The sequence below is a fragment of the Marmota monax genome, unplaced genomic scaffold (assembly GCF_021218885.2).
Source record: "Marmota monax isolate L192 unplaced genomic scaffold, Marmota_monax_Labrador192_F-V1.1 WCK01_AAM20220418_F8-fsc00319, whole genome shotgun sequence".
Taxonomy (NCBI): domain Eukaryota; kingdom Metazoa; phylum Chordata; class Mammalia; order Rodentia; family Sciuridae; genus Marmota; species Marmota monax.
The window spans coordinates 679,653-705,436 of record NW_026692103.1 but is presented as its reverse complement, the minus strand read 5'-3'; the positions used below and the strand labels follow the sequence as shown (position 1 = coordinate 705,436).

Genomic DNA, 25,784 nt, shown 5'->3' with positions numbered 1-25,784 from the left:
CTATTTCTCAACCTACCCAAGCTTATTAACAATTGTAATGCCTAAGCCTCTGGAGCTTTCAACAATTGTTAAAACTCCAACAATTGTTAAAACTCCATGGAAAAGGCTTGAAAGGATAGAGATATATAGGAAAAAAATACAAACCTATGGATATTGTCATTTTGTAAACCATATTTTCATTCTTATCTCTAAATTTTCCTGTTATTCCATCTTTAATGTAGATTAACCTAAAATACCCATAAATAAATCTTCCAGAAACTTATCTCTCAATTTTCCCCATTCCAAGTATGTAACAAATTCTTTCTCTTTTATTTCTTTTGCTCTTAAGTAATGCCCTCAGGAACTACCTGGACATTAGAACTACACAAAGGCTATGTCAGCTAAATGAATATTACCAAGGGTTTATTTTTATCACTTAGCTGAAAACGAATTACTGTATTTCTAGTATAAAATCTTTTGTTTTTATGCTGTAAGAGTATTTGTACATTTTCTTTAATAAAACAATGTTCATTTATTGCCAAAAACATTTCATACACCAGCCATTCCTTCTTCATTTTACTTTGTAACAGTCTCCATCAATGAAAGATAGCTTAATTGCATCTAGCACTCTGTTAGAAATTTCAATACTAATCCTTGCCAGCCATTTTGTTTTCAGTTTGTAACACTTGCAGCCAGCTGCCTTCAGTCTGACTCTATTAGCATACTGGATAATTTAGAAAATAAGCACAGAAATGGAACCTATAAGATATAGTTTATATTTATCAGACTATACCTACATATGAATATTTCTTTTAAATATGTCTTATTTTATAATGCTTTTCTATTTCCTTTCAATATAATTCATTCTCTTAAATACTCATTCACAGTTCAGATCATCTAGCCAATAATAATAAATACATAAAGGCTAACATACATTATTCTCACATCTCAAGGGTATTTCTAACAGCCAGCAGATAGCAAACAATTCTCCACCTGTTTCTGACTTGCAACATTTTGCTATCTGAATGTCAATAACAATGTGCCCTTATCAAGCATCACAAAGTCGTAGATGACAAATTATCTAATGCAATTTTAATATGATGAAGAAGGCTGGGGCCAAAGAATTATGATTAGTTCCTGTTCCTCAGAACTCTTTTATTCTATCACATCCTTCCCTTCCTTCACCAAGTACCATTCATCCATATTTAATAAATGTTCTGAAATTATATTATTCATTAACCCATTCTATCACTTAACATAAAACTCTAAAATTTTTAGAGACTCTTCTAGTTCATTACACAATACTATTTAGAAATTTCCTTAACTTGATAGGATATAATACTCTCTTATAGTAAGTGAAGGGGAAAAGGTGTGTGGGGGGATTACTGAAAAGGGAAAAAAGGCCTGGGAAGCAAAAAAAAGAAAAAAGAAAAAAAAAAGTCTCAAAAACAAGGATTAAGGACTAGCTTTAGCAATCTCATTTTCTCTTCCAAACTCCTCCTCATCTCCAAGGCATTTGTTTTTACTGTGATGTTAACTAACTACTAGGGCTGCTGTGGAAGCCTCTGGTCAGAATGGATTTCAAGGCTGCTGCTTGGTGATGAGCCAATCAGATTTCTTTGTTTCATCTGCAACATTCCATCAGGGTTATATAACATTTTAGATACATGAAACATTCTAATAATATAGTATATTTCAACCTATAGTTAGCTATTTACTGTCACTTAATTTGGCACATGAAAAATCCCATATTATTCTGTGTTCATCGATAAAAATCAAAATATAGCACCTTTTATCCCCTCTTTTGGAGAAGAATGAATTTGATTTGTCTAAGAGGGTTTTTGAAAATATACAATATGAACACTCTGCAGACTGTTAAAATTAATGCTGATTCCTTATTATTTCTGTCTACAGTAAAGTAGGTGAGGTAATCTATCAGTGGCAGATAACCATACAGTTGTTAATTCTTATCACAAAATAAAATTTCTTTATTACAGAATTAAATGTTATAAACAGATTTTTAAGGTAGGGCTGAATCTTTTCCAAAAATTTTTAAAGCAAAAAAAAAAAAAAAAGCCAAGTATTTAAAATGTTTGTACAAATATTTTCTCAAATAGGAAAATCTGAACTCTGAATGTCATACCCACAATACTAACCAAAATAATATATCAGCAGCATTGTTACCTACATAATCAGAACACTTGGAATGGAATCATACAAATATATTCATTCTCATTCTCCCTTTCTCTCTCTCCCTCTCTCTCTGCCAGAGATAACACTGCATAACTTAAAAACTGCTCTTCTGTGCTATTAATACACTAACTCAGATGTGCAAAAACATTAAGTTAGAATGTGTAAATATAGTATATGCTTTCTTTTTACTACTCGAAGGCATCCCACAGATGATAGCTACAGATCAGCACAGGATTAAAATAGTGCCCCAAAGCATTAAAAAGCTGACTCTGTTGGGTGTGGCTTAAGAAAACATCTTGTCTCAACTGGACAGTTCCCCAAAAGCGTGCAGCCATAGAAGCCTAAAATATACGAGCACATAAGCAAAGTGCTTCCGGAAGGGGGTGGGAACCAAACCTCCATGTTTTTTCTATGCATGATGTTCAATTGTTTCTATACTGTACTTCTAAAATGACAGTGCCTGAGTCAATGCTGAGCATTGCTCAACAAACCAAGGACAGAAATATTTCACTTGTCCCACTTCTCTCCTTTATTTTAAACTCACTGTCTACAACATGGCCGTTCTTAGAAACATTTTGCTTTCATAAGAGAAGTAATCATTTAAATCATGACTATGTGCAATGCGAACTCACACTGCATTACAGTCATCAATAAAATATGAAGTGCCAACTCCAGTACTCATTCTACTGATTTTTCCACATCTCATCAGAGAATGCTCTACTAATGCTTTCTGCTATTACAAAATGAACAATATAAGGAAAGAGACTTTGACAGGAGCTGCGACAAATGTGTACAAGAGAAAATATAAAACCTTTAAGTGCATACTTTTAAAAAAATCTAATACCAACTGTTAACAAAAACCTTTCATAAACACAGAACTATATGTATGTCTTACATATACAAACTGCACATAGAGAAATAAATCTGTTTATAAGCTACCATACATGCATTTACTAATATTATACATGCAATATACCTGAACCTCTCTATATGGAGGGCATGCAGATTTCAGAACTCTTAACAGTTCATTCTTAAACAGTCATAATTAAATATTCAAAGAGCTAAGAACAACTAGCATACTGAACTATACCTAAGCCTTTAGTCTTGTTATTTTTTTTTCTCCTATTCAGTGTAGCAAACCCACCTCTGAATCATACTGACGGTTATTTTTTCCCCAAGCCCTGAACATGCTGCACCATTCTGTCTGTCTTCTGGACAGTGGAGAAATCGGCAGAACAGCAGTGAAGGAGTGTACTGGAGTCAGCAGAGTCAGTGCCAGCCTCCTACTGCAGTCTGTATATTGAACGCACTCAAACCCACAGGTGCCTACGTAAAATCCTCCAGCTGCAGCCTGCAACTTAATGTTTCCTTCAGCAGTAAATCTGTGTGCTACTTTCATTTTGCTTTAACCCAACAAATGGACAGAATGCACAACAATGTGCCACCTTTAAAAAATGATTTTTACATAAAATACTTACATAGACATTGCCTCTATTAAGTAGCCAAACATGAATGACTTTTTAATCATTTAGATCAGAATAATCACCAAAAGAGAAATGCATTTCTAATAGCTCTAAAATTCCTAAATTGATCATTTATTTTTTCAAGAAAATAGAACATTAAAAACTAACGTCTTACATCTTCCTATAAACTAGCTTATAAAAGTATTTTTTTCACATACCATCAGAATATCAAGTGCAAAATTAGGCTTGCTTCTATCCATACTTTTCATCAAAATACAACTTATTAAAATAAAACATGAAACTTTTCTGTTTCTTATCTGCCAAAGTAAACCCAATGGTCAATAAATGACAAATGAGTCAAGAAACAGAGACTCAGAATCCTTTCACATAAAATATGTAAACTTTTGGGGGGAGGGGGAGGTTACTGGGGATTAAACTCAGGGGTACTCAACCAGTGAGCCTCATCCTCAGCCCTATTGTGTATTTTATTTAGAGATAGGGTCTCAATGAGTTGCTTAGGGCCTCGCTAAGTTGCTGAGGCTGGCTTTGAACTCAGGATCCTCCTACCTCAGCCTCCCTAGCTGCTGGAATTACAGGTATGTACCACCACACCCAGCAACTTTTATCTTACCAGGATTTCAAAATTTAGAACTAAAAGAAACCATTAAAAAAGTAGACTTAACCCTTTGGTTTTTCAGATAAACAAATTAAGGAGCAGTAAGATTAAAGCTAAAGTAACTTTCTCAAAGTCACACAACTTCAGTAACAGAACCTGCTCTTCCAAATACATCACTGAATAAAAATAACTACTAAAACTCACCCAAGATTAAACAATAACTCATATATTCCTGTGACTATCAAACAAATCAAGTTTGTGGCTTAAAAAATCTTTATAAAAACAAACCTTCGGGCCCAAATACATAAGACATTCACAGATGAATTTCATCAAACATTTAAAGAAATAACACCAATTCTACAAAATTTCTTCCAGAAGAGAAGAAAACACTCCTAACTCAGTTTATGAGGGCAGAATTACATAGATAACAAACCAAAGTAACACACTTTAAAAAAAAAAGACCAAAATTTCTTATGAACATGGAAAAATCATCAACAAAATATTAGCAAATCAAATGCAGTAATGTGTAAAACACACAACACACTATGAGTAAATGGGGTTTATACTCAAAATGCTCAGCTAGTTTAATATATTAAAATTATTACATGTAGTCCACCACATCAGTTCAAAGAAAAAAAAATCACATGCTAATATTACTGGTGCTTTTAACAAAATTTAACCATGAAAAAAAAAAAAACTACTTAGTGGTGAAAAACTAAGATAGCTGAGAAAACAAGGACACCCACATCTCATCACTCTTAGATACTTGTCATACTAGTATTGGCAAGTCACAGGAGAATATAAAGGGCATACATACTGGAAAGGAAGAAATAAAACTCCTTATTCTCAGAAGACACTGTCCACTTTAAAAATTCAAAGGAATTTAACAAAAACAAGAAATAAAACAAAACAAAAACACTTCTTAGAACTAATAAGTGAGGTCACAGGATACAAAGTCAGAAGACAAAAATCAATCATTTATATATTTATACATCTGTATGCTTTACATGTTAGCAATATACAATTAGAAACCAAAATTTAAAAAACAATACCAGAGGAAAGGGAGAAAGGGAAAGCAAAGAACAAGGGGCGGGGTGTGTGTGTGATGATGAGATACTTAAGAATAAGTCTAATAAGCCAGGTATGTGACACATGCATGTGTAATCCAGAGCCTCGGGACTCTAAGTCAGGAGAATCACAAGTTCAAAGCCAGTCTCAGCAAGATCCTAAATAACTTAATGAGACTATCTCTCAAAATACAAGATAAAAAGGGTTGGGGATGTAGCTCAGTGGTTCAATCCCCAGTACCAAAAAATAAAAATTTTAAAAAATAAGTCTATTAATATATGCATCAGATCTGCTTGCTAAAAAATACAAAATTCTGATGAAAAATAGCGAATAAGACCTAAATAAATGGAAAGATACATGTACATGAACTAGAAGACCCCACTTGGCACAAACATTATTTCTATCCAAATTGATCTACAGATTTAATGTAACTCCAACAAAAATCCCAGAAGGATTTAGATACAGAAGAGTGTGGGGAGGTTTTTGTTTGTCTTTGTGTTTGGTTAGGTCTGGGGTTTTGTTCTGTTTTAGTGGGGGATTTTGGTGCTGAGGAGCAAACCCAGAGCCTCACACAAACTAAGCACATCTATCATTGAGCTACACACCCAGTCCCCAATTTTTAGATATAATACCAAATGCATTATTCACTAAAAGAATGGTAAACTCATCAATGTTGAAAGAATAAATAAGCAAAACACACATCCAATAATAGACCTGTATCTAGAATACACAATTAACTCTCAAAACTAAAAAATCAAAAAAATCCTAGTGAAAAAATAGGTTAAAAAGATCTGCAATACTCTTCACCATAGAGGATATATAAAAGACAAGAACATGAAAAGACATTCATCAGCCAGTAGAGAAAAGCATTCAAACCATAATGAAATACCACTACACATTTTTTTAAAGGTTTTCACTACATATCACCATTTATTGTTTTGCATTTTCCTTAAACTTTTTTTTAGAGAGAGAGAGAGAGAGAGAGAGAGAGAGAGAGAATTTTTTTTAATATTTATTTTTTAGCTTTCGGCGGACACAACATCTTTGTATGTGGTGCTTAGGACTGAACCCGGGCTGCACGCATGCCAGGCGAGCGCTCTACCGCTTGAGCCACAACCCCATCCCCCACTACACATTTAATAGAATGCCTAATTTAAAAAAAAAAATTAACAACACCAAGTGTTACCATGGATATGGAGCAATTGGAACTCTTATACATTATGACTGGGAATGAAAATGGCAATAGCCACTCCAGAAAACAGTCTGGCAGTTTCTTATTAAGTTAAACATACACTTACCATATAATTCAATAATCCTACTCCTAATCATTGACCCTAGAGACGTGAAAATTTATGTTTACACAAAAACCTGTACATGGATATTTATGGTGGCTCTATTTATAATCACAAAAAAATTGGAAATAACCCAAATGTTCTTCAATGGGTGAATGAATAAACAAACCAGGATACATCCATACAATAGCATACCACTCAGCAATAAAAAGAAACAGACTACTGCTTAACACAACAACTTGGATAAATCTCAAAGGCATTAAGCCAAAGGAAAGAAGACATTCTTAAAAGGTCACATACTGCAGTATTCCATTTATATGACATTCTCCCAAAAAAAAAAAAAAAAAAAAAAACTACAGAAATGGAGAACAGCTCATTGGTTGCAGAAGACTATAACTAGAAAAGAACATCATGATGTATAATAATTGTGACAGTAACTATACACACACACACACACACAAACACACACCACAATATATGCTATAATTTTTTTAAACTTCAGTTACCACTGGATGGTCATAACTTCCAATTTTAGATGTCCTCCTCTGCCTTCTCCTCTGGGTCACTAACTCATTTACCTAACGTTCCTGGATATCCAAATACCCTAAAATAAATTCATTACTTCTCCCCTTACATCAAAAAGAATAGCACCACCATTCACACACAAATGTATATCAGATACATGGTGTCTTCCTTGAATATATGTTCTGTGAGTTACATGATTACCACAGCATGACATAATACATATTTGGTCTCTGTCCTATAAATTCCTGAAACAAAGCTTCAAAAACTCTTGCAATTTCCTGAGAGTTAGGAGAGCATCTTTCATTATAATACTTGGCCTTAGTTTCCAGGTTAGATATAGGAGCTTCTAATAATGGGGGCAGACAGACATGAATGGTAGAACATGAGATAAAATTCTAGAAAATGTAATGATACTATAAAATGGGCCCACTGTGCTGACTTTCACTTTTTTTTTTTTTTTTTTTTTTTTTTTTTTAAAGAGAGAGTGAGAGAGATAGAGAGAGAGAGAGAGAGAATTTTTTTTTAATATTTATTTTTTAGTATTTGGCGGACACAACATCTTTGTTTGTATGTGGTGCTGAGGATCGAACCCGGGCCGCACGCATGCCAGGCGAGCGCGCTACCGCTTGAGCCACATGCCCAGCCCCTGACTTTCACTTTTAAAAAGCAATTTCACTTTTAAAAACCTGCAGCCCTTCCTAATTTAAGTAGACATAATTCACAATAGCTAAACTGTGGAATGAACCTAGATGCCCTTCAGTAGATGAATGATAAAAAAAAATGTAGCATCTATACACAATGGAATATTACTCAGCAATAAAAGAGAATAAAATCATGGCATTTGCAAGTAAATGGATGGAGTTGGAGGAGATAACTAAGTGAAGTTAGCCAATCCCAAAAAAAAACAAATGTCGAATGTTTTCTCTAAGAAGGCTTATAGTGGGGTAGGGAAGGAGAGCATGGGAGGAATAGACAAACTCTAGATTGGTCAGAGGGGTGGAAGGGGAAGGGAGGGGGTATGGGGTTAGAAATGATAGTGGAATGTAATGGTCATCATTATCCAAAGTACATGTATAAAGACAAGAATTGGTGTAAATATAATTTGTATACAACCAGAGATATGAAAAACTGTGTTCTATATGTGTATTATGAAATGTAATGCATTCTATTATCATATATAAATTAAAAAATAATAATAAAAAATAGAAAGAAAGAAAAAAAGTGGACAGGATATGTTACATTTCTCAGCAGGAGAAATTATCGGCAGGAGAAATGTAGACTTGAAATAATTCTGATAAGAGGAACACAAGTTATCATGCAGCAGGGACTTTTGTGACCCTTTCACAGACCAGATTCTAGAACTCACAAGATAAGGATAATTCCCTCTAACCATAAAATCTGTAAGAACGGGTTCTAATTAGACTACGTCAGCAAGGACAAAAGTGACCTAGAGCGGTCATGGCAGTGGGGACTTGAAAGTCTGATGTCACCCTGCTGTCAGTTAAAAGTCAAGAGGTGGACCTTGGCAGACTCTCTGGAAATTTCACTGGGACTCCAATAAAACTGGAGGGCAGGAGAGGTGTCCCTCTCCTGAGAGGACCCTTTTTCTCCCTTGAGAGTATCTATCTCCTTATTCCCTTTCCTCTGAGTGACATGTCTGAAATCTTTCTGATTTGATCACAAGGATCAGGATCTGAAGGGGGACTTCCATACTGCTTCAGTTTCTAAGGAGCCCCCAACCCTGTAACACTAGGACCTTTGAGATTTTAACAAATGGAGTGATAAGAAAAAGTGGGTTTTTGTTAATAAGATGACTGGTGGCTGAAAACCCCTGGATACCTTCAGGAAAGTGGCTGAACTGCCAAAAGAACCAATCATGTAATTAGAGGGAACTTTGAGCTCCATTTCCCTAACATCTGGGGAGGAGAAAAAAAGGAGAGAAAGGACTGAGATCAGGTACAAACACCAATAATCAATGAATTAAATGATCATGCCTACACAATGATGCCTGCATAAAAACTCAAACCAATAGAGTCGTTGGTCAGTCAATGTATCCTGGTGAACACATCCACATGCTGACAGGGTGGCATACCCCATCTCCACAGGATAGAAATACCTGTGTACAGCATGTCAGACCTCATCTTATATACCACTTTATCTTGCTATTATAAAAGAAATAGCCTTTATAATAAACAGTAAATATATGTGTTTTCCTCAGTTGTCTGAGCCACTTTAACAAATTATTGAACTCAAGAAAGTGGTCATGGGAACCCCTGAAGATTTGCCACTGGTATCTAAAAGGGGAAGGCAGACATGTGGGACTTTTTACTGGTGGGGTCTGCAAGAACACTGGGTAGTATCAGAATTTAATTTTAGGGACACTCAGTTGGCATCCAGAGAGTTGGAGAATAGCTTAATGTGGGGGTGTATTTGATGTCAGAAGTCTTGATCCATAGCAGTGCTGTATCCCTAGAAGCTCTAACTACATCTAGCATATAGCAAGCACTCAATAAATATTTCAGTGAGTAAATGAAAAAATATGACTATAGTCCCTCATTCATAAATAAACATCAAGTTCAGTTGATTCTTTTTTGACATCTCTCCATCCCCGCTGCCACCCTCTTAGTTCAGACTGTCATTATCTCACTTGGGTGCTGCGGAAATAACACCTAAAGATGACAGGTGTTATTCTGCTTAACCAACATCACACATATCCCTTTCTGAGAACTGCCCTTTACCTACCATTCAGCTACTAATTTATTCCCTCCTCCGCCACAGTTAATTTTCACTGGGGTAAGTGCCCAACTTGACCCAAGAGGAGATGATTACAAATGGTACCCAAACAAACCCTATTCTGAAATGTAACTGACTTGTCCAAGGGTGGATACCAGATCTAAATTAGGCCAAAGTTAATTTATCCATCGGCATCTAGAATTGAGTCAGTATTCCCCTCTGGGTGCCTGGACTGTTAAGATACAAAACTCAGATATTGGTAGCCATGCTTCATTATTTGAACTGAATAGCACAGGAAACTAATGTGTTAGATCAAAAAAAGAATGAGATAGCCAGGTGCAGTGGCACACACCTACAATCCCAGTGGCTCAGGAGGATGAGGCAGGGGAATCATGAGTTCAAAGCCAGCCTCAGCAACTTAGCAAGGCCCTAAGCAATTCAGCGAGGCCCTGTTTCTAAATAAAATATAAAAAAGGGATAGGGTGTGGCTCAGTGGTTGAGCACCTCTGAGTTCAATCCCCAGTACCAAAAAAAAAAAAAAAAAATGAGATAGACATGCAAGTAAATGTTAGAAATGGCAGTCAAGAAAAACACCCAAACTAACTGTATATAATTCATTTAATGTGTCAAGCTCTCCCATAACTTCATGCTCTTCTACTTAATGTACCCTCTACCTGAAGCTTCCTTTTCCCCATTTCTTGAACTAGCTAACTACTTTGTGGGCACATTGATAGCCAACAACTCCTCCAAGAATTGCTACATTTCCCTCCAGCGTGGGATGAAGCCTTTCCTCTGCACTCCAGTACATCTGGTGTAGAATTTTATCATAATATTTCTTATACTTTATTTTAATAGTATGTTTTTGCTTTTGTCATGTGATATAATTTTTTAAAAGTGATGTCTTTCATTTCTAAGTAAACTGTGTTCCAAGTACTTGACCTGACCATAGTATGTGCTTATTAAGTAATCAGGGATACAAAGACAACACAAAGAGGAAGAATGATGTGTCTAGATAGTATTTAACAGTATGTTAGCCTTAGAGTATGAAGTGTTTCAAAGGTTAATGGAAGGAGCTTGATTTACTTGTAGTATGACCATTAGTTTTCAAGAAAGGAACAAAGTAGAATGGCAAATTAACACAATATCTTGAGTAAAGGAATGACTACTCTGATTACTAATATGGTGCCAGAGGTAATAGAATAAATTTTGGGAGCAAAAAAATACATCCAGGTATTAACTGAAATTCATTTTCATTTTTCAGCATTATATTTCTCCCACTAAACATTCTCCAAACCAACTCTTTTGTGTTTAGGATGGAAAGTGGCAGCAAAAAAAAAAAAAAAAAAAAAAAAAAAAAAATCGAAGGAAAAAATAAGAGCAATTCTCCCATCCATTCCTGCTTTAGACTAGAAAGGAATTGCCCTGGTCAAGAATTATAATAAAAATTCATCTTCTGGAATGATTAGCTGGTTGGTTTCCCAGGCAAGACCTGTCATGCTAAAATCCTCTGGGTTTTGGCCTAGTCCTCAGCTTTGCAGGTCAGAAATCAAGTCTTTAATGATCTTCCAAGTAGAAAGATAGATCAATTTACACTATGACTGTTTTACATGTCTTTAAAATATTCATATTACTAACAAACTTAAGGAGGTTCTCTCTCTCTCTCTCTCTCTCTCTCTCTCTCTCTCTCTCTCTCTCTCTCTCTCTCTCTCTCTCCCTCCCCCTCCCTCCCTCCCTCCTGTATTTGGGCAAATGTGAGTTTGTCCTTTCAATTCTTGGTACAAAAAAGACTGATAACTTTAAAAATAAACTCTAACTAGGTTAGAAAAACAATGTGGCAGGTTCCACTGGTTGCCCATCCAATCCCTTCTTTCATTTACAGAACCTTCGTTTTATTTTAAGTATTTGCTTCCACAGTAGGTTAGTTCTCTGCCTAACCCCAGGAGGTGACCCTTGATTAGCAAATAAATCTTAATAAGGTATGCAATTTAATTAATTGGTTTAAGAAAGGTAATTTGAGTAAAGGGATGTGAGCTTAATGGGGCAGCCAAGGTGTGGCTTTCAGAAAACTTTTATTTAATGTTAAAAAGGTACCCAAGAAAAGGTCAGTTGTTCTACTAGTCATTGAACAATACTGTGTGTGGATTTAAAAACTGAATATTTTGCAGTCCTCTCAAAGCTATGTGAGAAGGAATATGAGAATAGCCAGCAACAAAGTGCTGAAAATAGCAAAGTAGAAAGAACTGACAAACCAAGTCTTTGGTGATCCTGATGTGCTTTAGAATTCACTCATCTATAATCTTCCAAAATTTGTAGTTGTGTGAATTTAGAAATTCCCTTAATGTCTCAGTTATTTTAAGTTGGGTCTTTGGTAATTATAATTATTCCAACTGCTACAATAGCAAATAAAACTGACCAGGGAAGAGACTACATAGTATCTAATCAAATTTAAAATTTTAACATGAAGTTCTCATTTCCTCTAAAAATTTCAAGTTTAATAAATCTGGAATCTGGAGGACTGAGCTTAGATGTTAAAATATGTTTCCTTCCAATTTAAAATCCTGCCATGGCTCCCTTGCCACATTAATGGTATAATCCAAATTCTTTAGCGTGGCATATAAAACACATCAAAATCTGAAGAATGATTAACTATCTATTCTTCTTATTAACTTTCTAACTCAGTTTAAGTTCCAGGAATAGACGGAGTTTTTGCAATTACCAGAATGGACCCTATAGTGTCCTATCTCCATTTACTGGCAATTTCTGCTTTCTCTATTTGTATTTCTAACTCCTACTTATCCTTCATTTTCCGTTTTTCTCCATTCCTTTTTGTGGTGCTGGGAATCAAATCCAGAGCCTCACCCATGCCAGCAAATGCTCTACCACGAAGCCTCATTCCCAGCCCCATCTACTTATTCTTCAAAATTCAATTGCATTTTCTTCTTCTTCTTGCCTCTTCTACAAATGTATTGTTCCTATTGGTTTAGAAATCTCTCTCCATAGGAGATTGTTGCAATATACTGAACTCACATTTGGCTCTTTATGTTGCAGAAGGTATATATTTTGTCTTTATAAATTCTTTTAGACATATCCCATATATTCTAATACATTGTGATTTCTTGCTATTTTTCTTTTTTCCTACCATTTTTAAATAACACTTCAAATGTTTTTTCAATTTTCCTTTTCTGTTGTTTTTTTATATTTATTTTTAATTGTAGTTGGACACAATATCTTTATTTTATTTTTATGTGGTGATGAGGATCAAACCCAGGGCCTCACATGTGCTAGGCGAGCACTCTACTGCTGAGCCACAATCTCAGCCCTTTTCTGTTGTTTTTTAATTTCATTTAATAATTACCCTTTTACATTTTAAAATAAATACTATCTTAAAATCTAAAAAAAAGAAAAAGAAATACATCTCTCTCTCCATTATTAATAGACTTAGAGGTCCCTGAAACTAGGAAGTACCACAACATGTATCACAATTATTTTTTCATTTTTAAAAATTTGTTCTTTATATATATACATGACAGTTGAGTGTATTTTGACATATTTTACATACACAGAGTATAACTTATTCTAATTAGGGTCCCATTCTTGTGGTTGTATATGATGTGGGGTTGCACTGGTCATGTATTCATATATGAAGATAGGAAAGTTATGTCCGATTTATTCTACTGTCTTTCCTATTCCCATCCCCTCTCTCTTCCTTTCATTCCCCTTTTTCTAATCCGATGAACTTCTATTCTTTCACAATTCTTGACATATGATAAGCGCTAAAAACAATTGTTGTGAAGGGGATTATTCAATGAGATTTGGAAATAGCAAAAAGTTCTTTCCTCTATAGTATCGAATGACAAAGATTTATAAAACATATCCACCATCACAGAAAATTCTATTGAAGAGCATTATTCTAAAAGGTTGCTAAGTTAGCTCAAAATGAATTATATCCAATGAATTATATTCAAAGTAACAAAATATAAGACTGGAATAATATGGCTTTTTCCAAGAACTGATGTCATATGACAAATATTGGTTATAAAACATTTTGTTATGGATCAAGGATACAAAAGATAAGAACTATCTCTGTTATCAGTAACACTCTGGGTCTGGAAGACACCACTGCCTAAACAGTCTTACAGTAATTATAAATGTTATTTGCCATGCTCTTTCCTAATTAAAACCATATGCTCCCCAAAACAAAATCTTTAGCAAGCAAAAAGGAAATCTTCCCAAATTTTTCAAATTTTACATATTTTCAAGTTAATGCAGACTGTAATATATGAGTAAAAATTTGGTTAAAGTGTTTAACCTAGTGCATTATAAGCATTTAATAAACCTATGTTGAATTTAAATCAACTCTATGAAGAGATGAACAAAATATTTTCCAGTTTTAAATCTTCATAAACATAAGTAAAGAATGTTTCAATACTAGACTCATGCAAAGATAATAAAATTATTTTATAGAAATATTGTTAGATTTTTTTTATCAATATTACTTCACTGATGATATATCCTACTGACTACATGAAATAAGTTTATATTTCAAAGGAAAATTGAACAATGTTGTTACCAAGAGAAGGGTGGCAAAAGCTACCCTAAAAGGCAACTTTGGCATAAGGATTATTTTGAGTTAAAGCATTAAAAAAAAAAAAAAAAAAAAAACAGATGCAAGAATGGCACTCTGACCTTCTTTTTTTCTTTCTGAAAAGAGAAGATGCTACTCCAATAGAAAGATACCTACCTATATTAGGAAAAAAGTATCATCATCAGAGATGAGAAGGTATAGCCAAAGGAAATATGCATAAACAAGCCTCATTAAAGTAATCCTTATCTTTCTACTTCTCCACAAATAACTGCTCTAACCCAAGCCCCTTTCTCCTGTCATCATAATTAACTATTTTTCATCCAACTTATAAGGTGTTCAGATTTAATTGCTTCTCTGGGTATTTTATTTTCCTATGGGGGTGTTATGGTTTGGGTGTGAGGTCCTCCAAAAGCTCATGTGAGAGACAATGCAAGGTTTAGATAAGAAATGATTTGGTTATGAGTCTTAACCCAGTGAATTAATCCCCTGATGGGATTAACTGAGGGATAACTGAAGGCGGCTAGGGTGTGCCTGGAGGAGGTGAGTCACTGGGGACGTGCCTTTGGGGTACACATTTCCTATCTGGCCAGCGGAGTCTCCTTTTTCTGCTTTCTGATCATCATGTGAGTCGCTTCCCTTTGCCACTCTGTTGTGCCAGGATGTTCTGCCTCACCTCTATCCCTGAGGAATGGAGCTGGCTTTCTATGGACTGAGACCTCTGAAACTCTGAGCTCTTAAATAAATTCTTCCTCCTCTGCAATTGTTCTCAGGTCTTTTAGTCACAGCAGTGAAAAAGCTGAATAAGACAAGGGTCGTCCATGTGCATGTAAAAATATGTATGTTTTTCTCCTAATTTAATTTTTTTCTCCTAATTTAATTCTCAGAAGCCCAGAGTAGTAAAGTTTTAACCTCCTCTGTATATGCAAAACTTTAATTCCCATTCTAATGGTAAAAAAGACATTTCAATGCTACTTGTTCCTTCAACTTACTAAAATATTTTAAAATTAACATAAAAGAAAAAACAAACAAAACCTGTCTTGTTCATCCTTAGTTTAGAAACATCACTGGCTTACTTTCTAAGTAAGTCATTAAAGATCCCTTAGGAACTCCTCTAAAGAACCAAGATTTTTGATGGCAAGATACTTTGTAACAAATGAAAGAAAAATCATGACTACAGATCAGAGTACTCTAAATCTGGAAAAAAGTAAGTTAGCCTATATATCATCCCTAAAGAAAAACGGAACAGTAAAACACTAAGTCCCTGATTCCCCACCCTCCTTTCTATTTCAAAAACCCAGCTGTGAAGAGTGGTGGCTTGAATCATGGTCTGACTCTCATGTGGCTGCACTGCACTAGAAACTGCCTGTGCAAAGATGCAGATCAAGTTGCTATGCTGGTATAGGCCAAAGGTGGCTATGTGCAAAGGCATATGGCTATTATCACTCCAGACCTTGAGTTCAGACACCAATACCTGGGGATAGAGGATTCTGAGCATATCAAGAAGACCCTAATGTCTCACCAGTCCTGCATCCTTCAGATTGCCTGCTTTCCTGAAACCTTCTCACAAATAACCTTTTGATGAAACCGATATAATAAACATGCTGAGCTAGCTCTAGGACAATCAAACTCCATTAATTTGGCTACCCACCCAGCCCTACCTTTTTCTCTATGTCTGTCTTTACTTCAGCCCCATCACCTCTTGTCCAGTATCTCCTTAATTAATGATCACTACTGAGAGCGGAGATGAGAGGACTCCTGGAGCCAAATTAAGGAAACAGTGAAAGCAAGATTGGGCAGGAAATTCCAGATCATATTACCTTGAAGGACACTGGGTTTCTCTTATGAACTGGGAACTAGGGCAAGTTAATGTTATCTGTAGAAAGCTACTTTCTTGCATGTATACCAGGGTAACTGTTCCTTCGGATGCTAGTCATATAAGCAAGATAATGTTGATGATGTCACGGCTTCCGCAGCCTAACATATAAAAAGGCCTCTCTTCAGTGGGGACAGACAAAGCACTGAGGACACTATGAAAAGGACATGTCATTCATTTAGCCTGATACACTGGACAAAATGCCCTGAGGATGAGGAGACACTGCCGGGCAAAATGTTTGGAGGGACAGAGGTGCTGTCTTTTCAGCATACTAACACTAAACTCATCCATCTTATAGCAGTTTCTGATCCCTTGCAAAATTTCCCCCATAAATCAGATGTATCTCATGCTGTCTCCAGGTACTTTATTTGACCTTCTTGCAACTACCCCAGTTCCCTGGAATAAGTGGGCTGCAGATGTGACAGTCTATTTTTTTCTAGTGAGTCAAATGAAGGAAGCCACAATAGAAGAATTCTATGAAAACAGGGTGAGGGAAAGTATGAAAACTGTTTTAAGGTTGAATTTTTTAGTTTCTGACTTTCCTTAAAGTGAGGCATAAAAATTGTACTAAAGATGCTTCCCATCTATAGAAATACATTCTAGAGACCCAGAAGACAAGAAGTCAATGGTTGTTGAACCATATCAATTTTTTTAAAAATAATTTTTTTCTCCTCTTAGCACCTCACTTACTTCTTGGTTCGTTCGTTACCATTAAATTTTCACTAGCATGAATTTTCACTGCCAAAGATTTTTATTAAAATTTCCATACATCAAAGAAAACAGACCCATGATTAATAATTATATAAGGAGACCACAAGATGGTGTAAAAAAACCACAAATTTGCAAACCACAAATCCATGACCAAGAGTTTTTTAATTTAAAGTTTTCTAAGAAAACAAAAACCTAGATATATTCAGATGAAAATTTGACAGTATTCAAATAATTTATTATTTTAACTTGGTTCAAGTATTATTATATATCAACATACATGAAATGAAGAATATAGCATTAAGAATAAATTGTATATTTAACTCATTATTTAATTCCCTTTTTAAAATCAGAAATCAGAATCTATTTCTTTTTATAACTCTTTTTTTTAATATTTATTTTTAGGTGTAGATGGACACAACACAATGCCTTTATTTTTATGTGATGCTGAGGATCGAACCCAGGTCCTGCCCATGCTAGAAGAATGCTCTACCGCTGAGCCACAATCCCAGCCCCCAGAATCTATTTCTTAAATAGTTTTCCTTATTGTGTTCTCTCAAATTTATGAATATAGGATTATAAGTGACATATCATATATATGCTTGGATATGTCAAAGTGATCCTCCCTAAAATGTTATTTATTCATAAAAAAATTACTGAGCACTTGTTATATGCTAGACAGGAGCTAAAATTATAGCAGTGGAAAACAGAATGAATTGCTTATAAAACTTATATTCCAGAAGGAAAGACAGATAATAGAACAGAAAAACAAGATATAAAAATGTTAAAAAGTGATAACTGCTACAGAAGCAAGATTAAAAGGAGGCAGGGAAATTAAAGGGGGACATAAAGAAGAAGTTAGAATCTCAGATCAGGTGGGGCTAGGAAAGATCTCACAGAGAGGGTGATATCTGAGTAATGACCCTGGTGAAGTAAGGGAGCTAACTAACATTCTAGGCATTAGGCAACAGCAAGCAGAAAAGCCCTTAAAGCAGAAGAAAGCTAACTTGGCTGAAAAGGGGTGAACAAAGAACAAAAGGTAAGCCAGGCATTATGTCGCACACCTATGATCACAGCCACTTGGGAAGCTTAGGCAGGAGGCTCACAAGTTTAAGACCAATCTGGGCAACTTACCAAGACCCTGTATCAAAATAAAATTCAAAAGGACTTGGGATGTAATTCAGTGGCACAGCACTTGCCTAGCATGCACAAGACCCTGGGTTCAATCCCCAACACCTCAAAAATAAAAAATTAAAATAAAAAAAATATTGAGTTATACAAAATAAGGTCAAAGGTGATTAGGAACAGATATTATAGAGTCCCAGAAATCAACTCCTCCAAATCAACTTACATTGGTCTCTTATTCGAAGACTATATTTGGTACCTTGTTGCCAAAATTCTTCACTATAGCTTTCACTATTTATCATTACATTCTACTTGCTGGCCCTCTCAACTGTTTCATTCCCAAACACTCTACCTCAAGCCAGTTAAAAATGAAGAAATCATCCATGACTGGAAATGAGACATTATTAAACTTTATTTCCCCAATTCTAACATTCTTATGTACTATTCTAGTTAAGGACATCTAATATTTTCAGTATATACTGAAAGAATGTAAAAGCAAGAAAAATTTCTAAGAATAATATGTATTCTATTGCATAACCATTTTTAAAAAATCAGTATCAACTATATCAATATATAGTTAGTAATTAGGAAAACTATGGAGAAATGATATTAATTTACACATAAGGTATGGGGTGATTTTCAAATTAAAAATTCTATTAGAGCTAAATCAACCACAACTTGTAACTGAAATCTATATTTCATGTCTCCATGAAAAACAAGAAAAAAATCAAAGAGCAAAAATGCAAAAAAAAAAATTGTTTTAAAAAATAAAATCTCAACCATGCCACACGAAGCTCCTCTTGGCTACAAACTGCTTTAACATATCCTAAGCAACAAAATCTGAACATCTGACTTGCTACTTCAAAGAAAAGACATAAAGTTCTCAGATCTCATATCTTAATTCCACTCAACTGTCTCAGTAAGTACAATACCTGTAAAATAAGAATTTCATGGTTTCTATTCCAACTATCTGTATAACTTGCTTTTTTCTTTTTCCTTTTTTTTTTTTTTTTTTTTGGTGGTACTTAGGATTGAACCAAGGGCCACCCACATGCTAAACTCACACTCCATTGCTGAGCTATGCCCCCAGCTGTATAATTCTGAGTAAGACTTTTTGTCTCTTCCCTATAAAATGGAGTGGTATTTGCTATACAGAGTAACTGAGGTAATAAATATTTAAGTCATTCCTTTGTGAAACATAGAACACATGTAAATGTAAGTTAACTGTTATTCTACACACACTTCATTGAAGAGAAGTTTAACTACATGATCTTTTATATTCTCTTTCAATGAAATACAGATATAGATATATAAATGTAACTATCATGGCAGTATGAACTAATGTAGGAATAAATGGTAGTATTCATTCCTTACCCTTAGGATAATTAAACTGTACTAAAAAAAAAGCATTTCTAGAAAAATCATAAATAAAACAAAGCATTATATTATTAAGTTTTACATTAGAAATACAAGCACTATAGTAGGATAGGCAAAAGAATGAGCACTATGAGCCAAAGTGAAATATAAACTAGATTTTGATAACTGAGTACAACTCAAGAATAAGTGTGTGGTGGCACATGCGTGTAATCCCAGCAACTTAGGCGGCTGAGGCAGGAGGATCATGAGTTCAAAGCCAGCCTCAGCAACTTAGTGAGGCCCTAGCAATCTAATGAGACCCTGTCTCTAAATAAAATACACAAAGGGCTGGGGATGTGGCTCAGTGGTTCAGGGATCCTGAGTTCAATCCCCAGCACAAAAATAAATAAATACATAGGTGTATTTTTAAGAAAAGAATAAATGGCAAGTTTATTGCAGACAGGATCAATGTCATGATCAAAGGGGTATAGATAATATAAGGCATTAAAATTACTGACTGGGTAAAGTAGAAAGTTTCTGACTAACAGTTAAAAGAATAAGGCTAGGGAAGTTAGATCAGGTCAGGTACTGCCAATTTAAGTTTCTAAGGAAAATTAATATGGCAGCATGATAGGGGCAAATGCAAGTAAAAACAAGTCAGAGAAAAAAGTATACATATTCATCAATTCAACAATATTTATTGAACTCCTAAGAATTTCAAAGCAATATTCTAGATACTGGGAACATTCAAACAGTGAGTTTATAGGGTTTAGAGAATACAAAAAACAAAACAAGCAAATACTGTAAAATTACTCAAAGAGTGATATGTACTATAAGGGTAAAAGGGGTGATAAAATAGTTTGTGATGGAAAAGGGTAAAAAGAAAGACCATTAGTTTAAAAAAATGAAGAGGAAGGCAGCATTCATGCTATCAAAGACTAAATAAGCTTAGTAAGAGATTTTGAACTTTATTCTAAGACCTACTGAAATCTACTGTAGGGTTCTTCTTAGACAGTTTACAATTTGATTTAGTTTAATATCATGATGGCCATTTACTAAGTCTAAGCAAGAGGAAGAAGGATCTACATAGGCAGATAATGAGATGAGATAAAGGGAAATCAGTAAACTTGTAATGACTATGTAAAGAGGCCTGATGAACAAGAGTCATCAAACTTTTTTTGTAATGGGCCAGACCAAATATTTGAGTCTCTGTTGTAGGTACAGAACCTTCTGCTTATAGCATGAAAGTAGACATGGTATCAACAGTATATAAATGAAATAATTAGACTGTGTCCAATAAAACTTTTATTTAACAAAAGCAGGTGGTGAACCAGACATTTTAGCCTTCAGGCCATGGTTTGCCAACCACAGTACAGAAGGTGAATGAATCTTAAATTCAAAGTTAGGCCCCCCCATTCACTGATTTGCCCCACAAGACTATTTCTAAATTCATGGTGGCAATAATCTGGGATACTGGAAGATTGGCTGTAATGCTAAGTAAGAGTTCCAAAATCAGATGGTGCTTAGATACTGAAATCCTACTAAAGGGAGAGGCCCAAGATTCACATAGAACAGACCTCCATCTAAATATTACCCAATATGGCAGCTCATCAAATACAGGTGATCAGACCCTGATCACAGCTGCCTCACACAAGAAAATGCTTCCCTCTCCAGGAAAATATATAACTTACTCCAGCCTCTATGTTTTTTTTTTTAAAATACCATATCAATTAAATAACAGAAAAATACTGAGACATGAAAAATGTGATCAATAATCAAGTGGTAAAGTGATTAGGAGAAGATGCATAAACAATCTAGATATGAGGATTAGCAAAAATATCAACTATTAAACTAGCATTGTTACACATTATAAGTTAAAATAAAAGATAAGGATGGAAAAATTAATGAAAAGAAAAAAATTCAACAGGAAAATGAAATTTTTTAAAGAATAAAATTAGTATCCTAAAACTAAAAAACACTATCTAAAATTAAGAATGCATTGGCTGGGCTTAGAAGCTGTGACTGAACAGAGCAAAACAGACTATCAATAAACCTTGAGACAGGCCAATACACATTTAACCAAAAGAAAAAAAATATTACAGAACAAATTTAAAAAGAGAAAAGAAAAAGAACATACTTCAAGAGATATAAGGGAAGATAATACCAAATAATCTAACATATAAACTAAAGACCCACCAAAAATGGTGAAAAAAGGACAGAAGAAATATTTCAAGAGATTATGGTTAAAATTTCCCACAGTTGAAGAAAGAGACCAATATATAGACTCAAGAAGCCCACCACAATCCAAATGAGATAACAGAAAGAAAATCATACACCTAAGCATAGCAAAGTCAAATGCTGAAAACCAAGAAATGAGGCGGGGTGTGGGTAAAGCTGCTAGACGCCACCTATCTACCGCCCCCACAAAAAAGCTTATACTAGTCCAAGGAAAAAAACAATAAGAATTATGGCTGACTTCTCTTCAGAAATAATTAAGTCAATAGAGAAACATTTTTAAAATGTTAAAAGAAAAAGAACTGCCAATCAAGTTTTATACCCAAGGAAAATAACCTTTAAAACTGAAGGCAAATAAAGACATTTTTAAAATAAGAGCAAAGTAAAGGTGTCACAGGAAGATTCCTCACTAAAGGAAATTCTACAGAGTATTCTTCAGACAAAAAGGAAGGTAATTATATCTAAAAAAATGAGGGATGTACCAAAGTCTTCCTTAAGAGAAAAACCTTATCAGAATGAATAATAAGGGGAAAAATCCAACTATTTGTTATTAACAGCATAATCATACAGAAATACTGAAAGTAAGAGAGTGAAACATATCATATCTTGTAAATCCTGATCAAAAGAAAGCTGGAGTAGCTATATTAATATTAGACAAACTTTCAAATAAAAGGAATTACTAGAAACAGAGAAACATTTCTTATCAGTAAAAGGAGTCAATTCACTAGGAAGACATAACAATCCTAAATGTTAATATACTAGCTTCCAAAAGCACTATACAGATTTAATGCAATTCCGATCAAAATTCCAATGGCATTCCTCATAGAAATAGAAAAAGCAATCATGAAATTCATCTGGAAAAATAAGAGACCCAGAATAGCTAAAGCAATCCTTAGCAGGAAGAGTGAAGCAGATGGCATCGCTATACCAGACCTTAAACTATAAAACAGAGCAATAGTAACAAAACCAGCATGGTATTGGCACCAAAACAGACTGGTAAACCAATGGTACAGAATAGAGGACACAGAGACTAACCCACAAAATTACAATTATATAATCAAAGGTGCCAAGAATATGCACAGGGGAAAAGATAACATCTTCAACAAATGGTGCTGGGAAAACTGGAAATCCATATGCAACAAAATGAAATTAAACCCCTATCTCTCATCATGCATAAAACTTAACTCAAATGGATCAAGGACCTAGGAGTTAGACCAGAGACTCTCTAATAGAAGAAAAAGTAGGCCCTAATCTTTATCATGTGGGCTTAGGCCCTAACTTCCTTAATAAGACTCCTTTGGCACAAGAATTAAAACCAAGAATCAATAAATGGGATGGAATCAAAATAAAAAGTATCTTCTCAGCAAAAGAAATAATCTGTGAGGTGAACAGAGAGCCCATATCCTGGGAGCAAATTTTTACCCCTCACATATCAGATAGAGCACTAATCTCTAGGATATATAAAGAACTCAAAAAGCTAAGCACCAAAAAACATAACCCAATCAACAAATGGGCCAAGGACACGAACAGACACTTCTCAAAAGAGGATATACAATCAATCAACAAATATATGAAAAAATGCTCATCATCTCTAGCAGAGAAATGCAAATCAAAACTACTCTTATGATATCATCTTACTCCAGTCAGAATAGCAGGAAAAGGTATACTCATATACTGCTGGTGGGACTGCAAACTGGTACAGCCAATATGGAAAGCAGTATGGAGATTCCTTGGAAATCTGGGACGGGAACCACCATTTAACCCAGCTATCCCTCTCCTCGGTCTATATCCAAAGGACTTAAAAACAGCATACTACAGGGACATAGCCACATCAATGTTTATAGAACAATTCACAATAGCTAAACTGTGGAGCCAACCTAGATGCCCTTCAGTGGATGAATGGATTTAAAAAATGTGGCAAATACACAATGGAATTTTACTCAGCATTAAAAGAGAATAAAATCATGGCATTTCCAGGTAAATGGATGGCACTGGAGAAGATAATGCTAAGTGAAGCTAGCCAATTTCAAAAAACAAGTGCTGAATGTTTTCTCTGATATAAGGAGGCTGACTCATAGTGGGGTAGGGAGGGGGAGCATGATAGAATTAGATGAATTCCAGATAGGGAAGAGAGGTGAGAGGGAAAGAGGTGGGCAGGGGAATAGCAAGGGCAGTGAAATGTGATGGACATCATTATCCAAAGTACATGTATAAAGACTCAAATTGGGTATCAACATATTTTATATATAAACAGAGATATGAAAATTGTGGTATATATGTGTAATAAGAATTGTAACACAAAAAAAACACAAAATACGTATATAAAGGCATGAATTGGTGTGAATATACTTTGTATACAACCAGAGATATGAAAAACTGTGCTCTATATGTATAATAAGAATTGTAATGCATTCCGCTGTCATATATAAATTTTTAAAAATTAATAATTTTTTTGTGCATAAAAAAAGCTTGGGAGAAAATAATAAATAAAACTCTTTGAGATTAAAAAAAAAAAGAGTATCCTGAAGGAATTTAAATTTTCTTTTTCTCTAAATTAAACATTTATTAAACAAATAAAAGGTTATAGCACTAATTCAGATCCCTTAAAAAAACATATTTCTAAAATATCAAACAGAATCAACGTAGCATAGTCACTTACCACTTGACCTGTTTTTGCGACTTGATTTCCCACCAGTAAGAAGCATCTTGAGACTATTCCGAAACATGGTTATGCTGTTCTAGTACAAAACTGTAAAAGAAAATATGGAACAATGTTTTAAGACTTAATTTTCTATTCAAAATATTTGTAGTAATTAATTTTTAAATGTATATACACAATTAACTATGTTTAAATATATAAAAAATTATATCCATATAACAAAAAAATTGACCAAAAAAACCTTACTAAACATTTAAATATGCAGTTCCTTAAAAGTGTACTATGACTATGAGCAGTAGCACATACTTATAGTTCCAGTTACTCAGGACTCAGGAGGGTGAAGTAAGATCACCTGAGTCCAGGAAGGAGTTTGGGGCCAGCCTGGGCAACATAACAAAACTCCATCTTAAAAACACACAAGTATACTACTATACTTTGAGTACCCTAGAAACAAAGGTGGAATATCACTGAAGACACACAGAAACAGAAAACACAATTAGGTGGCTACAAATTCAGTCCTTTACTTGACTCTTCATTTCTGAAACAATTTTCCCACATGTAGTCTGTCTCCACACCTGACCTTTTTCTCTTTCCCTCTCTCTCTATATATATCACTTGCAAACTTTCCACTGGCAAGCCAGAATTCCATCTCACAAGACTACTGATATACATTAATCAGTGTCTATCCTCCCTATGTGTTTCTATCACAGAAAAACCTTTCCAACTTCTCTATATTACCATCTCAAGGATCTTTATCAAAAAAAATTGTCTTCTTTTTCTTTCTTACACAACTTAAATATTTTCCCCTATTGAAAATCATATTTCAATATATTCTAGTGTGTCCTGTCCAAAAATAAAGTCCAAATTTATCTTCCCCAAAGGTCCAATTACTGCTCCCAATCCTTGTTCTTCTTCATAGCAAAATTTCCCCAAATTATTATCAATCCATGGTATGTCCAGTAGAATGAATGGAACAAACACGAAGTAGAGCATGAGTCAATGGATAATATCCAAACCAAAGCAAAGAGAGAAAAAGGTTGAAAAAATATAGAAAAGAGTATTATTAGCATATGACACTTACTGAAAAGTTCTAGCATGCATATAATTGAGATTTTTAGGAAGAGTGAGAAAATGAGAATATTTGAATAGTAGAAATCAACAGACTAACAGATGACTTTCAACAAAAATGATGAAAATCAGAAGACAATGGGATGATGTCTTTAAAATTCTAAAAGAAAATAAATGCTGTCAAAAATCTAAACTTGGATAAGGATATCTTTGAAAATGAAAATAAAGTAAAAGATAATTCAGAGAAGCAAAAACAATAATTACTAAAAGGAATACTAGAAGGTGTTCCTCAAACACAAGTAAATC

At 34.5% G+C, this 25,784-nt stretch overlaps 1 protein-coding gene across 7 annotated transcripts in view; it reads right to left on the bottom strand.

Moving 5' to 3' along the window:
• The window catches only part of Tanc2 (tetratricopeptide repeat, ankyrin repeat and coiled-coil containing 2), a 467,438-nt gene that overhangs the window by 382,437 nt on the left and 59,217 nt on the right, over window positions 1–25,784 (bottom strand). For all 7 annotated transcript variants that reach the window (XM_046460981.2, XM_046460989.2, XM_058584913.1 and 4 more), the window contains one exon: window positions 24,411–24,500. In XM_046460981.2, the coding sequence (XP_046316937.1) occupies window positions 24,411–24,477 (67 nt within the window). In that variant the 5' untranslated portion in view covers window positions 24,478–24,500. The remainder of the gene's footprint in view (window positions 1–24,410; window positions 24,501–25,784) is intronic.